The sequence below is a fragment of the Panthera uncia genome, chromosome D4 (assembly GCF_023721935.1).
Source record: "Panthera uncia isolate 11264 chromosome D4, Puncia_PCG_1.0, whole genome shotgun sequence".
NCBI lineage: Eukaryota > Metazoa > Chordata > Mammalia > Carnivora > Felidae > Panthera > Panthera uncia.
This window is the reverse complement of record NC_064807.1, coordinates 44213010-44228931: the sequence shown is the minus strand read 5'-3', so window position 1 is coordinate 44228931 and position 15922 is coordinate 44213010. Positions and strand designations below refer to the sequence as shown.

General features: G+C 41.2%; 1 protein-coding gene across 1 annotated transcript in view; it reads right to left on the bottom strand.

Moving 5' to 3' along the window:
- FOCAD (focadhesin) overlaps nt 1-15922 on the bottom strand; it is a 313963-nt gene that overhangs the window by 200227 nt on the left and 97814 nt on the right. Inside the window, exon 11 of the mRNA XM_049635278.1 lies at nt 7393-7650. Coding sequence (XP_049491235.1) covers nt 7393-7650 — 258 coding nt within the window. The remainder of the gene's footprint in view (nt 1-7392; nt 7651-15922) is intronic.

Here is a 15922-nt window from a genome sequence, read left to right as displayed (position 1 = left end):
TGCAAGTTCTTTTATGGAATATATTTTCTCCTTTTCTCACAGCAGTAACTTACAGACCATTAAATTTCACACATTTCCTATTCATTTTCCATGTTAAAATATGGCTTATGACCCGGAGTAGAACTATCACAGGATTCTGCCCTGAAAGTCAGCTTTTTTACTGTTTGATAATGTGGGACTTTTAAAAGACCAGCAAGTCATGGGCCATGAACCTGGCCACGTAAGTGATTTCAAATGGCTCAAAAGTGTATACACTTATACACATGGAAAAAATTAAGCCCTGAACACATTACAAAGGAGAAGATTAAATTATCGAAGAGTGCCAACTGTTCCCATTAAACAAGACCTTTAACTAGGCTTAACAACCAAAATGTGAAAATAAAATAAAATTAAGTAAATAAATAAATACCCAGCTCTAGCTATCTCCACTTCAAAACAAGAGAAAAGTAAAGCAAGCACAAGGGCTCGGGAGAGGCAGGGAGTTTCACAAAACGTCATCTGTTGAGCTCCTCGATGAAGGTAGGTTTTAAGGAAGGGATGTAGAGTTTTCTCAAGCCAAGGTTCATAAACATTTCCTTTTTTGGCATATTCTATCAGCCAGAAAGAAGTTGATAGACTTTACACGTAGTATTTAGAGTTATTCCATTGAAGTTGAGACACTAAGCTAGAAGATTGCATTCTAAACCATCTTGGCCATGGTTCATTCTACACCATCTAAAAACTATTAATCTTTGTGGCTCATGTTCTTTTTTTTAAATTTTTTTTTTAACGTTTTATTTATTTTTGAGACAGAGAGAGACAGAGCATGAGCAGGGGAGGGGCAGAGAGAGAGGGAGACACAGAATCGGAAGCAGGCTCCAGGCTCTGAGCCATCAGCCCGGAGCCCGACGCGGGGCTTGAACCCACGGACCGCGAGATCGTGACCTGAGCTGAAGTCAGCCACTTAACCGACTGAGCCACCCAGGTGCCCCTGTGGCTCATGTTCAATTCAGATTCCTATGTCATCTTGCCATAAACTCTTCATATACACAGAAACACAGGAAGAGGGGTGCCTGGCTAAGCGGCTGACTGTGGCTCAGGTCGTGATCTCACAGTTCGTGAGTTGGAGCCTCATGTCAGGGTCTGTGCTGACAGCTCAGAGCCTGCTTCAGATTCTGTGTCTCCCTCTCTGTCCCTCCCTCGCTCACGCTCTCTCTCTCAAAAATAAACAAGCATTAAAAAAAAAAAAAAAAAAAAGGAAACATAGGAAGAAAACACATTTTCTCAAGTTGTAAAACTACTAAGTAGCACCTGGGTGGCTCAGTCGACTTCAGCTCAGGTCATGATCTCACAGTTGGTGAGTTCGAGTCCCACATCAGGTGAGCTCTAGTCCCACTTTGGGTGAGCCCTGCTTCTCTCTTTCTCTCTCCCTCTCTGCCCTCACTCACTTGTGTCCTCTCTAAAATTAAATTATATTAAATTAAATTAAGTTAAATTAAATTAAATTAATTTAAATTAAATTCAACCACTAACAGTAGCCTTGATTTCCAAAAGAGACCATAATCTTTTGTCAGGTGTCCTCCCTCCATATATTTAGAAGATCTACTGTGAAGGACCTAACAATTCCATTAAGACTTTTGTAGAATCATACTGCTATGTGGGAAAATAGCTTCCTCTAGCACCTCTATCAACATCAGATGGAGAATCTCCATTCCATCAACTGTAGAGAAGCTATAATTAATATAATTACATAATCTAGTATGTTAAATATATAGTACAAGAAAATATAGCAAATATTATAATAAGTAGCTAATAATATAGTCAATATAATATAGCTAAGCTAATAGGAAAGATTTTAAGAGTTGAATAGCAGCCTTTTCTTCTCAGGGGACAAAGGGGTCAGAAAAACATCTTAGGGGGTTGGTTGGGGGAGTCCCAGGTAAACATATGGCATTTACCTGAAGCCGCCTTATTGATTTATTAACCTCTTCTTAAGGAAGTTCTATCAGTCTGAGACATTGCCAAACTGTCCATAGTCATGTTATACACAGGCTGGCCAATCATTGGCTAAGGGTTCAAAATATGATTTGATATTGCCCTTTTTAAAAGCTGTAATGATCAGGGGCAGCTGGGTGGCCCAGTCAATTGAGTATCTGACTATTGACTTTGGCTCAGGTCAATACTCATGGGATCAAGCCCCACGACTTAGCATGGAGCCTGCTTAAGATTCTCTTTCACCCAAATATCATATGACTTCACTCATATGAGGACTTTAAGAGACAAAACAGATGAACATAAGGAAAGGGAAACAAAAATAATATAAAAACAAGGAGGGGGACAGAGCAGAAGAAACTCAAATAGGGAGGACAAACAGAGGGTTACTGGAGGGGTTGTGGCGGGGTGGGGGGGTGGACTCAGTGGATAAGGGGCATTAAGGAATCTACTCCTGAAATCATTGTTGCACTAGATGCTAATTAATTTGGACGTAAATTTTAAAAAAATAAAATTAAAAAATAAATAAGTAAAAATAAATAAAATTTATTATACAAAGAAAAAAAAAAGATTCTCTTTCTCCCTGTGTCCCTCTCCCCCTGCTCATACTCTCACTGTCTCTCTAAAAAATAAATAAAAATAAATAAAAATAAAAGCTGTAAAGCTCAGAAAATGTCCTCATTTAGGCCTACAGTCTACATCATCCCTTAATTAACTCAGTCAAGTCCGTTTTTAACATTCACTACCAATGATTTCACACCAGATGAAACCAGGTCCTGAACAAACCAGAGGGGTAGTAAATAGCTCGGTGAAGAGGAAAGAATAAGGCCAACTGGACATTACTGTACATGAGCCATGAAGCCATGTGCTTTAATGCTCATTCAGGCATCCCTCAAGGCAGCCTGAATGACTTATATCAAAACGTATGAAAATAACATTACTCAGTATCAGACAAGCAGGAGCTATTATATAAACATAACCAAAAAGCACACAAATCTGTCAACCTCTATTTCCAGAAAAAACACTAAGAAATAGACGGCACTCTCATTTATTATAAGCATAGGCCATGATACAAAAACCTCTCTCTTAACTAAATTGATGCATTTAAAACCTTCAAGACTTCCACGGGAATTTACACAGGATGCTCATTCTTGGATATCTCCCCAGAACATTCCCTCTGAGAAGGTAAAAGACACTTAACTTTTACCAAGTGCTGCCTGACCTGAGCTTGTGTCTTCTGCACATTAAATCTCACGAGTAAGAGATATTTCTCTGGGTAAGAAAACTGTTAGGATTAGTAACTACTGACAGCACTTCTAGATGTGGGGGTGGGGGAGGGGGAAGAGTTGCCTATTTTTTTCAAGTGTCGATTTATTGTTGTGTCTTTGGTAACTATTTTAACATCGTCATTTGCGTCTAGTTAACTCTAAAATAGTACTGACAGAGCCAACTTCCCTTCAGACCACTTAACTCCACTAGTCTTCCACGGCCCTAAAGCTATAAATCCCAATGGAAAATGCATGCCCCAGGGGAACCAGGTGAGAGACAAGGATGAAAACTCACTGAGGAGGAAGAGGCATCAAAACGCATGATTAGTAAGAAGTAACATCCTCACTTTTTGCAAAAAGCCCATTTTCTGTGTGGGGATGGGGTAAATGGGTGATGGGCGTTAAGGAGGGCACTTTTTGGGATGAGCGCTGGGTGTCATATGTAAGAGATGAATCACTGGGTTCTACTCTTGAAGCCAAGACTACACTGTATGTCGACTAACTTGAATTTAAATTAAAATCATCATCATCGTCATGTGTTAACTAAATGAATATTACTCACAAACCAAGATAGGTACTTACATGAGGCATAAGGCATGCAGTGTCTGCTTAATAAATGTCTGATGGGGGTGCCTGGGTGGCTCAGTCGGTTAAGCATCCGACTTCGGCTCAGGTCATGATCTCACGGTTCGTGAGTTCGAGCCCCGCGTCGGGCTCTGTGCTGACAGCTCAGAGCCTGGATCCTGTTTCGGATTCTGTGTCTCCCTCTCTCTGACCCTCCCCCGTTCATGCTCTGTCTCTCTCTGTCTCAAAAATAAATAAATGTTAAAAAAAAAAATTAAAAAAAAATAAATAAATGTCTGATGCATGCAAAAGCAAAAGCCCGTTTTCTTTTTTTTTTTTTTTTTTTTCCAACGTTTTTTATTTATTTTGGGGACAGAGAGAGACAGAGCATGAACGGGGGAGGGGCAGAGAGAGAGGGAGACACAGAATCGGAAACAGGCTCCAGGCTCCGAGCCATCAGCCCAGAGCCTGACGCGGGGCTCGAACTCACAGACCGCGAGATCGTGACCTGGCTGAAGTCGGACGCTTAACCGACTGCGCCACCCAGGCGCCCCCAAAAGCCCGTTTTCTTAGCATTATGAACACTCACATCACATTACTAGTTGATACTGACTTGTACTACCGTTCACGGGCACTAAAAATAACTTCAGTTGATACTTTATAATGATAATAACAAGCATACCAAAACATACTTCATCACGTTCAAGCTTTTCAAATGCTTTCTCTCGCAAGAGCTTACAGTAGGATTCTTTCAATCAATTAAGATGTCACACAAAGTCGATCTTTAGCAAGCATACTGCACCTCAACGAATTCTACCACAGTGGTTAAGTGACCACCAAAACAGAGGTGAAAGACAGCCTCGAAATTCCTGCTCTTACCTACCTATTTACTTAGCTTCCCCTTAGTAGTAGTCTCAGACTTTTCTGTAGTATAAACTGCCCCATGAATTTGAGCCAATGACTGCTTAAACATAATATAGCTTCTTCCTCTATGGTGAGAACAGATAAACAACACATAAAAATTCACAAGCTTCATGCAGCCTTGTCAACTCAGTGAACGAAAGAGAAACAACCCACCAATAACGGATTACAATCATTACTCGTTTCGACTGAGTCTATTCCAAATATCTGCTCACAATTAGAAAACTTGCTCTTTCCAAATATTCGGTCCTCTCTTTTTGGCTCCTTTACCCATAACCCGAGTCCCGTGAAAGGATATGAAATGGTCACTTCAAAAGGAGAAGTGAGGAAACACAACACTATCTCCTAGTTCAAGGATGCTCCTTTTCACAAAAACTCCACTTCTAAGTTCTTATTAATGACACTGCCTTTGCTTATGCATGCAGCTGAGGAACTATTTAAGCATTGCACCCTACTATTCATCGTAACGGCACAATTACACTCGTTGTTTCTCACTTCTTTCCAAACTACCCAAGAGATCGTCAACAGAAGTGGAACATACCAACTTCGATTTAGACCACTGCTTCTTAAACGTTTATTGAAAAAGATAAACAAACCTGATGGTCACGTTAGTACTTCCCCACCTTTTCTACTTCGTGGCACACATGAAAAATCAGGCTTATAAGGAGTGTGGGGTAAATACCTGAAACCCCAGGTGGTCAGAGGCTACCAGCCAAGCCAGCACCCTGAGCTTAGACTACTACATGGCCGCCCGAGAGCTCAGAGGGGTGAGGACCTTGACATACCTGAAACGCCCTCACACCAGTTCAGAGCTCCCACAACACGGGCTGAGACGTTCACCGCTACATTTTTGGCCTATTTAGCATATCCCCACTTTCATTGCCAGGAAACGGATTTTCTTTTGGGGGATCATCCCACCCTCAATCCACATGATCACGGTGGCATTCAGGATTGACCCTTCACCCACTTCCATTCTACTAAGGATGGCCAATTAAAGTGCCCCATTATCCTGCCACAATGGTTGATTCAGTATGGGCACACGACCCAATGAGGTCAATCCAAACACCTCTACGTCTCTCTTCTTTTTGGGCTATGAATATAAGGTTATAAGGCTTCGGGCTTCCAGCCAATTCACAGAGGAAACAAAGAAACTCTACCATGGATATACTGTCTAGGTCATGCTTTTTCTAAATTCTGGAGCTAATAAGAACTATTTAAGACAGACATGTCGCCATTACTTATAACCAAAAATATCACCCTAGAATTTCAAAGAGCCAAGCATTTCCTGAAAATCAACACAGAATTTGATGTAATATACGTTTTACATCAGTGGCATACGCAGGTCAGGTAACCTACCACAGGACTTCTTTAGATAATCTCCAGGCATTATCTGCGCATTAACTATTATAAAGATATTATCTTATAAGGTGTCAGCACTGAAACAAAACATCTATTAGAAGCACAATCACTGCAGCATGTAAAGGGAGAAATAAAGTAGGAAGCAAACTGAAATGATTCACATTATGCATACAATGCATACACCAGGACACAAAGGTACTTTGAGAACATCACAAATCCACTTGGAAAAATCAGACCACAAGAGGTCTAGTCCGAAGGAAAACTTTTTATAGATAGATCAATGGTTCCTCACTTGACTAAAAAGAATGAGCATAACAAGCTGGGAATAAAAAGAATCCAAATACATTCACTTCGTATCTTAATCACTTTTATCCTGTCTCTATCAACTGAATTTTTTTCCTGTAGGAACACACATTTTCCATAAAGAGATGAACTTTTTCTTCACCATGTTTAAAAAGAAGCATCAGCACAGATACTAATAAGCAGAATAATAAAAATACCTATATGGTTAGGAAGCCTTTCCCTTCAAAGGAAATTAATTCTTGAGAGTCTATCCAATGGGAAAAAGTTAGATTACTTTACCAAGGATAAGGTTAGTTACAAAAGGTGGACGGGGGGCGGGGGGAGTCTTATTAATGTCTAAGACTAGACAATGCTGCTGAAACAAAACATCTATTAGAAGCACAATCACTGCAGCATGTAAAGGGAGAAATAAAGTAGGAAGCAAATTGAAATGATTCACATTATGCATACAATGTGAATGTATGCATTCCAAGATCTGTGCAGATAGGAAGAATCCCACCATGTTGATCATTATAGATAGCAAGGACTATTTTTTAGCTTATTAAGGGACTGAATCAAGACAGAATCAAATTGCCAGAAGTCAAAAAGAGATCGATGCCTACTGCATAGGTACCTTTATCCTAAATTGATTAATCTGCATCCACTTTAAAAGATCAATATTAGAACTAAGGGATATTCATCTGGGAACAGGCCGCAAGAGTTAACAAAAGTGTTGCAGATTAGCCAATCTACCAAAAAAACAATAATACCACAATAGCATCACGTGTAGATTTCAGTGTCAAGTGTGTTTTCATGAAGGAAACGCGTGCATCGTTAAGCATACATCAACTCAGTGTAAGGACAAAAATGAACAAATTGAGAAGATAAAGATAGCCCACCATCCTAAACAAAGGAATCAACCCATAAGTTAAAACTTTGATAAGAATCATCCACGAACTAAGAAAAATCGACAATTCCAACAGTTAAGCTTTACTCCTATTACTGTCCCATTATTTTCTTACTTTACCTGAGAGGAATCTGCTTGGGCCAATTCTGTAGTGACCTTCAGTATTTGGCGAAGATTTTGTCCTTGATCTTCAACAAGGAGGTGAGCCAACAAAAGAAAAACATGCGCAGGGATTACTGTGGTTATAGGGAGCAAGGACTCTACGGAAAACAACCAGTCACTTGCAGCAGACTTTTCTCTCATCACTTCGAGGATCCTCCAGGCTGTAAATATTGATCCATACATGCCGGTTATGGGGAACGCAAGCTTGTAGGAGAGCTGAAAAACAAAAACAAAAACAAAAACAAAAACAAAAACAAAAACAAAAACAAGGCATGAATAAGCGAGGTACGTGTGCTTGTCAGAAATATATTCATTTATTTTTATACTTCATCGTAAGAAACCAATCCTTCCAACAAAATACGAAACTTTCGATTCCTGCCAAAAACTTCTCAGCATGTAACTAAGCTAAGAGGATTACGCAAAAAGAACAGTTGTTAGATGGAACTCTAGGACAGATTCTTTCAACTCTTCCTCCTGTTTACCATTCACTCCCAGCTGAGGCAGGGGGAAAAAAAAAAAAAAAAAAAAAAGGATCCATACACAAGATCCAGAGGCAACAGAATTTGAAGAGAACTCACTACCACTAAAAAAGTATTTGCCAGTGAGAGGGAAGATTCAAAGGGGAACAAAAAGTCACTGTATCTGCCCAGCTCCAGCTTCGGTAAGAGGCAACCCTGGGCAGGTGGCAGACTTAGACTGAGGACAGTTCACTTTGGTAACAAAACAGTACGTTGACAGGAACAGAGTTAGTTCAGCTGGAACCGGAGAATACGAATAACCGTGAATAGCTCCTACAATAAGAAATGACAGCTGTAGAGTGAAATGATACCCAAAGAAGATGGTATGCTGAAGTCAACCTGAGAAATGGCTCCTCACAGAAAGGAAGTAGAGCAGTCAGGGACAGAGAACAGACAGAACTCAGCCAGCGTGAGCAATGCGCGAAACGGCTAAGTTGAAGCCACAGACATTAAAGAGGCATTACAGATTGCCTGCTGATAAAATAATTCAATTCACTTAGAATGTGATGAAACAAATTCGAAGGATCTAGAATCTAACTGTCCAGTTATTAGAAGCTGATTTATATGGTAACAACTAAAAGGTTGGGAAGTAAAAATTAAGCTTTATAGAAGTTTTTTTTCCCTCTTTCCTTTTTTTTTTTTCTTTTTCCTTTAAAGTGAACTCATGACCCGGAAATTGAGTCACATGTTCTTCTGACTGAAGAACGTCAGAAGGTGACCTGACTGAAGGTGCCATCCAGGCACCTCTGAAATTTTTTAAATAATGGCTTTATTGGGACGCCTGGGTGGCTCAGTCGGTTAAGTGTCCAACTCTTGATTTCAGCTCTGGTCATGATCTCACGGTCATGAGATCAAGCTCCACATTGGGCTTTGTACTGGGCATGGAACCTGCTTAAGATTCTCTCTCTCCCTCTCCCTCTGCCCCTCCCCCACTCACGCTCTCTCTCTCAAAACATAAAAGTTTAGGGGCGCCTGGGTGGCTCAGTCGGTTGAGCGTCCGACTTCGGCTCAGGTCATGATCTCGCGTTTCATGAGTTCGAGCCCCGCATCGGGCTCTGTGCTGACAGCATAGAGCCTGGAGCCTGCTTTGAATCTGTGTCTCCCTCTCTCTCTGCTCCTCCCCTGCTCATGCTCTGTCTCTCTCGCTCTCCTTCAAAAATAAATTTAAACACGTTTAAAAAAAAAATAAAGTTTAAAATTCAGTGAATTTTCGGGGCGCCTGGGTGGCTCAGTCGGTTGAGCATCCGACTTCAGTTCAGGTCACGATCTCACAGTCCATGAGTTCGAGCCCCGCGTCGGGCTCTGGGCTGATGGCTCAGAGCCTGGAGCCTGCTTCGGATTCTGTGTCTCCCTCTCTCTCTGCCCCTCCCCCATTCATGCTCTGTCTCTCTCTGTCTCAAAAATAAATAAACGTTAAAAAAAAAAAAAATTTAAATTCAGTGAATTTTCATAATTCATGGAGTAGTGGAACAATCACCACAACTAATTTTCCTCACCCAAAAGGAAACCCCACACCCATTAACAGTCACTCCTCATTCCCCCAACACCACCCTCACAGTCCCTGGCAATCCACTAATTAACTTATTTTGTTTCTATTCTGGCTATTTCATATAATAGGAACCACACAATATGTGTTTTCTGGTGGCTGGCTCCTTTCACATAGCATGTTTTCCAGGTTCCTCCAGGCTGTAACTTGTATCAATACCTCATTTGTTTTCGGGGGCAAATAATATTCCATTGTATGGACGTACCACGTTTTTATCCACTCATCAATCAATGGACATGGGGTGGTTATCACTTTTTGGCTATTATGAGGAATGCTGCTATGAACAGTCCTGTAAAAGGTTTTGTGAGGACGTAGGTGTTCAATTATCTCAGGTATATGCTTTAGAGCAGAGACAACATTTGAAAGTAAACCCCACTGTAAAAACAAATCAAGAAGCTATCTTTATGGATATGAAAAGATCTCTGATATGAAAATATAAGATGCAGATAATGTGCCTGGAATGTTATCAATTATTTTTTTTAACGGGGGGGGGGGGGACTATATATCTGTATTTGCTTGTGTATGCAAAGAAAAGTAGGAGGCCAATACAAAAGAAACTAATACCCACTAATCATTACCTGTTTGATGAGAGGCTGGGAACTAAACAACCAGAATCAAGGGTAAGAAGGAAGCTTTTCACTGTATACTTTTTTTAAATTTTGGAACCACTTTAATGTGCTGCAATTTTTAAAAATCAAATTTGTAAAATTAAATATTTACATTTACTATAGCTCTCTCTCAAAATACTTCCCCTAACCAAAGATGGAATTCATAAAAGATTAGAATCAAATCTTTTTCTTTTAATTTTTTTTTTTACGTTTTTTTTTGTTTTTGTTTTATATTTCAGAGAGAGAGAGACAGACAGACAGCATGAGCGGGGGAGGGGCAGAGAGAGAGTGGGAGACACAGAATCGGAAGCAGGCCCCTGGCTCCGAGCCGTCAGCACAGAGTGCGACACGGGGCTCAAACCCACCGACCGCGAGATCGTGACCTGAGCTGAAGTCCGATGCTCAACCGACTGAGCCACTCAGGCGCCCCTAGAGTCCAATTCTTTCGATAAATGACAAACAGCATTGGACCGGAGATTTAAAAGCCAGGACTTTAGCACAGCCATGCCAGCTACTGTCTCTTCCACAATCTCTGAGCCTTACTTGGCTCATTTGTAAAATGGAAGTAATGACTACCTTCCTGCCAAGATCACTGAGGTAGATGATGACACAGTAAAGCACCTAGCACAGTATCTCAAGTTGCAAATACAGGGAAATATTATCACTGTCATCTTTAGGAGAGAAAAATAAAGCCGGTAGAGAGGAGTATAAAAGAAAATAATTGGAAATCACCATGAACCATAAATTGAGTCGCAAGCGGCAACGTTACACAGACACGTAAGAGTAAACATATGGAAACAGAAAAGCGATCCTGCTTTACTCGAAGTATTAGGTTGATGTTTAGGCTCTGTGTTTTGTCTGTTTGTTTGCCTAAAGGTTAGAACAGCAGGCGAAAAGCACAATGTTGAATGAGACATCACAGAACAGTCTCTGTGTCCCAGTGAGTGACAGCTGCCCCTGGCACAGGCCCAGAGCAAGGATGCAACTCAGGGTTTTCTCGAAAGTACCAGCCACCAAATCGTGGCCCCACAGCCCGGAGAAGGGTCTGTGAAAGTGCTGGCCGGCACTCTGTTTTAGAGGAGAAAGCAGATGTTTAAAAATAAAAGAGGTTTATGTTTGGTGAATGACATCTCAGTAAAAAATAAAGAAGAACCCATGAGAAAACAACATCTAAATGAATATTAAATGGTTGTAAAGCATCTTTCACAGATATTAGTTGAGAACCTTCATTCTAAAAAGCTTGTAATAAAAACGTTCAAGTCTGTTAAGTATTAACAATAAGACAGACATCTGATAGTACTTCTTTGCCTAAAGGGGTCTGCAAAAGAAATTGTGAATTCAGTGAATATAGATCTTCATTAATTTTGAAGAATAACCCTCATCTGCAATAGTCTCTAAAATAGGCTTAACCCAAGTGGAGCCAGGATTTTATCAGGAGAGGGAACACAGAAACTCCAATCGGGAGTCCCTTAAAAGAAGGACAGGTTTTTTGGAGAGAGGATCTCATCGCTCACCAGACCAGAAGCAGACGACCGGACTAGACATGGCTTCAAGAGGCTCTTTCTGCTCTATATCTCTATGAAGAATCCAGTCAAGAGTGGAGAGCTTTGGGAGGGCTACTTATCACCAAAGGAAAATCCACACCAACCTCAGTATCCATGTTAGTCAGAGGCAATGTTAGATGTACAAGATCAACGACTTAATTCCTTTTCAGTGCCAACCAAAGCTTTTAAGAAACCTGTTTATTTTAATGTACTAGGACTTAGTGCTTGCCTATAAATCTCAAACTCTGTTCTATTTACTCCCAAGTTCAGCACAAAAGATGATAAATTACCATGCCAACAACAAAAAATCAAAGCGGAGGCAAAAGGATGTAGGCTCTACAGTTAAATAGTTAAAAATCTGAATCTCAGGGCGCCCGGGGGGCTCAGTTGGTTGAGCGTCTGACTTCGGCTCAGGTCATGATCTCACAGTTTGTGAGTTTGAGCCCCACGTCAGGCTCTGTGCTGACAGCTGGGAGCCTGGAGCCTGCTTCAGGTTCTGTGTCTCCTTCTCCCTGCCCCTCCCTCGCTCATGCTCTGTCTCTTTCTAAAAAATAAATAAAAATTTAAAATATTTAAAAAAAAATCTGAATCTCAACTCCATCCTTCATGACCTGTGTAATTTGGGCAACTTAGTTAACCTCTCTAGTCTCCGTTTCTTTAGTTGACGTTCTTAGAATACTTTCTAGACGTCAAGCAAACACAAACCAAAACCACAATGAAAAAGCACTTCAACACCCACCAGAAGCAAAAATACAGACAATGACAAGTGTTGGCAAGGATGTGTACAGACTGGAGTCTTTGTACACACGTGGTGGGAATGTCCCTTTGGAACACAGTCTGGCATCATCTCCAGCAATCAAGAGAGTCATCATATGATCTCACAATCCCGCTCCTAGGTATCTAACCCACAAGAAATGAAAACAAGGCCACGTAAAAACTTGTATAGGAATGTTCATAACAACACCATTCATAATAGCCAAAGAATTAAAACCCAAATGTTCATCAACAGATGAACGGAAAAACAAAACGTGGTGTATATTCAGGCAGTGGAGTCTTATTCTGGGATTTCTCCTACCATGTATGCGACCCCCACAGGTGTCTTCCTGCGGACCAACGTCACCGCCCTCACACCCCAGGGGGTGGCTTCCTAGAGACCAGCTCTGGCATGAGGCGCCCAAGCCAACTGCACCATCCAGGAGGCCATAGCCACATTCTTTCCAACAAGGTCTGATCTCAGTCTTGAGTGGGGAGATGCTCTCGGTTCCTTCCTTGTTTACTCTCTCCAGTCCTGGAGTAGGAGTAGCTGCTCCTTACATTTATTAATGCAATATTCCTTACAGCCTCTTTTACTCGTTAATAATTCTTTGTAGTAAGTTTTTCTTTGTTCAAATTACCAGCATGGTTTCTCTCTCCTACCTAGCCCCAGGCTCATACACTGGTGCTTTCTTTTCTCCCCCCACATCCTCTGCAGGCCAGGGCAGTTAAGATTTTTAAGCATGTCAGAGGAGCCTGGGTGGCTCAGTCAGTTAAGTGTCTGACTTCAGCTCAGGTCATGATCTCGTGGTTCACGGGTTCAAGCCCTGCATAGGGCTCTGCACTGATGATATAGAGCCTGCTTGGGATTCTCTCTCTCCCTCTTTCTGTCTCTGTCCTACTTGCTCTCTCTCTCTGTCTCAAAATAAATAAATAAACTTAAAGATTTTAAGGGGCACCTGGGTGGCTCAGTCGGTTAAGCATCCAACTTTGGCTCAGGTCATGATCTCACAGTTCATGGGTTTGAGCCCCACATCAGGCTCTGTGCTGACAGCTCAGAGCCTAGAGCCTGCTTCAGATTCTGTGTCTTCCTCTCTCTCTGCCCTCTCCCCTGCTCGCCCTCCGTCTCTCTCAAAAATAAATAAACATTAAAACAAGTAAAAAAATGATTTTAAACACATTAGAATTTATAACTAGTGTCTGATATTTTTTTTTAACCCAGAAAAGCACAAAGGTACTTTTAAATATCACATTTAATAGCCTAAGAGACAGGATCCTGTTTTCCACACACCACTAAAAAACAGTACAAGCTTACTAGATTATGTGAATCTTTAAAAATAAGATGAGTGGCTGTTCTGGTATCTTACATTTTTTAATTCTCAAAAATTAGAAGTTAAAATGTGCTCAATTTCACAGTTATCAACCCTTCAGAAACGGATAGGTTAATACAGAGTCACATGGTACAAGATATTTACCCTTGTTTTCATTCATCAGAAGAATTGGGCTTTTGAAGAATTATTCTAAGGGCGCCTGAGTGGCTCAGTCGGTTAAGCGTCCGACTTCGGCTCAGGTCATGATCTCACGGCTGGTGAGTTAGAGCCCCGCGCCGGGCTCTGTACTGTCAGCTCGGAGCCTGGAGCCTGCTTCAGATTCTGTGTCTCCTTCTCTCTCTGCCCCTCCCCCACTTGTGCTCTGTCTCTGTCTCTCAAAAATAAATAAATGTAAAAAAAAAAAAATTTTTTTTTCAAGAACTGCTCTAGTTCTAAAGCAAACGTGCTAAGTCAGAAACACCCATCTAAAAATAATAAAAAAACAAGATCTGTGGTTTTGTACAAAGGTCTTTTTGTGAGAGAGAGAGAGAAAGAGTGTGTGCGTGCACACAGGTGCAATTGGAGGCGGGGCAGAGGAAGTGGGAGACAGACTCTTAAGGAGGCTCCATGCTCAGCAGAGTCCAATGTGGGGTTCAACCCCACGAGCCTGGGATTGTGACCTGAGCCAAAATCAAGAGTCAGATGCTCAACTGACTAAGCCAGCCAGGAGCCCCAGGTCTTTCTGTAATATGTAAAGATAATAAAAAGATCTTCTGTATCCTTATCAGAAGCACACATTCCTCACTGAATAGCAATTTACTGAATGTCTATCATGTGGTAAACAAGGTGTTAGGTATTGAGGATACCAAGATATGTCGGCAACATCCTAGCTTATTTAAGTATGTGGAAAATAGAGTATTCAGTTAACAGCTGGCTAAAGTATTTTTGAATGCTCTTTCTACGATCAGCTGAAAAAGATAAAGCAAAAAACACTGGTGTGGAAAAATACAAAAAGTTCAACAACTGTTGCAATTTCGATTTTAATGTGCTTAGAAAATAAAGGTGAAGTGTGAAAAGGGTCACGATTCTTCCCCTCGATGAGCTCACGGCATAGCTGGAGATACAAATACGTACGTAGCCCCCTAAGTTAAGACACAGCACAAGTGAGTAATGTTGTAAGTGTTGGGGACGCAGAGGAGAGGGTAATGAATTCGGACTCCAGGAGGCTGAGAACGTTTGGCCGAGTCTTGAAGAATGAGTAGGTCAGGCGAAGGAGACAAAAGAGCATTATGTGCAAAAGCAAAGATTCAGGGAGAGACTCAGAGACTTTGCATCCTGTTAAATTTATAGGTATGCTTGGAATATAAAGGCCTGGACAGGTGCAGAAGAAAAGCCAACAGTAAACCGTGGCTTACATTTTTAAAAAATGGTGATCGTAACTACGCCGAGCGTCCACAAAGCAGCACATTATCATCGGGAGAATGTTTATAGCCCTAATGGTATTCCTTCCTCCTCCCTCTTCACCAGCTGCTGGGGACAGAGTCCAGCTGTTAGTGTTAATGAATACGATTCCCACACACCTAGGTGAATAGCCAACTGAGCGCCCGTGTATTCCTTTCAGAGTGATTCTCAAAACATATCACTTGCGAGCTAAAAGAACAGAACTCTTAGACATAAGTATAGCCTGCTCTGCCCCCATCCAGAATACAATCATTGTTCTGTACCAGCCAATCAGGCGGGAAAGTAAAAGGCTATTAGAAAACCTGGGCAGGGCACCTGGGTGGCTCAGTAGGTTAAGCATCTGACTTCTGCTCAGGTCATGTCACCGCTCGTGAGTTCAAGCCCCGTGTTGGGCTCTGTGCTGACAGCTCAGAGCCTGCTTCCGATTCTGTGTCTCCCGCTCTCTCTGCCCCTCCCCTACTCACTCTCCGTCTGTCTCTCTCTCTCTCTCATCTCTCTCAAAAATAAATATTTAAAAAATTACATATACAATTTAACCATCAGCAACAACAACAAAATAAAAACATTTTTAAAAAGTAATTAAAAAAGAAGAAGAAGAAGAAGAAGAAGAAGAAGAAGAAGAAGAAGAAGAAATAAAACCCAGGCCGCACTTGTATTAGAGTGGGCACGAGAACTTCCTTCCCTCTTTTATTTTTTTAAAATATTTTTTAATGTTTATTTATTTTTGAGAGAGAGAGAAAACACTAGT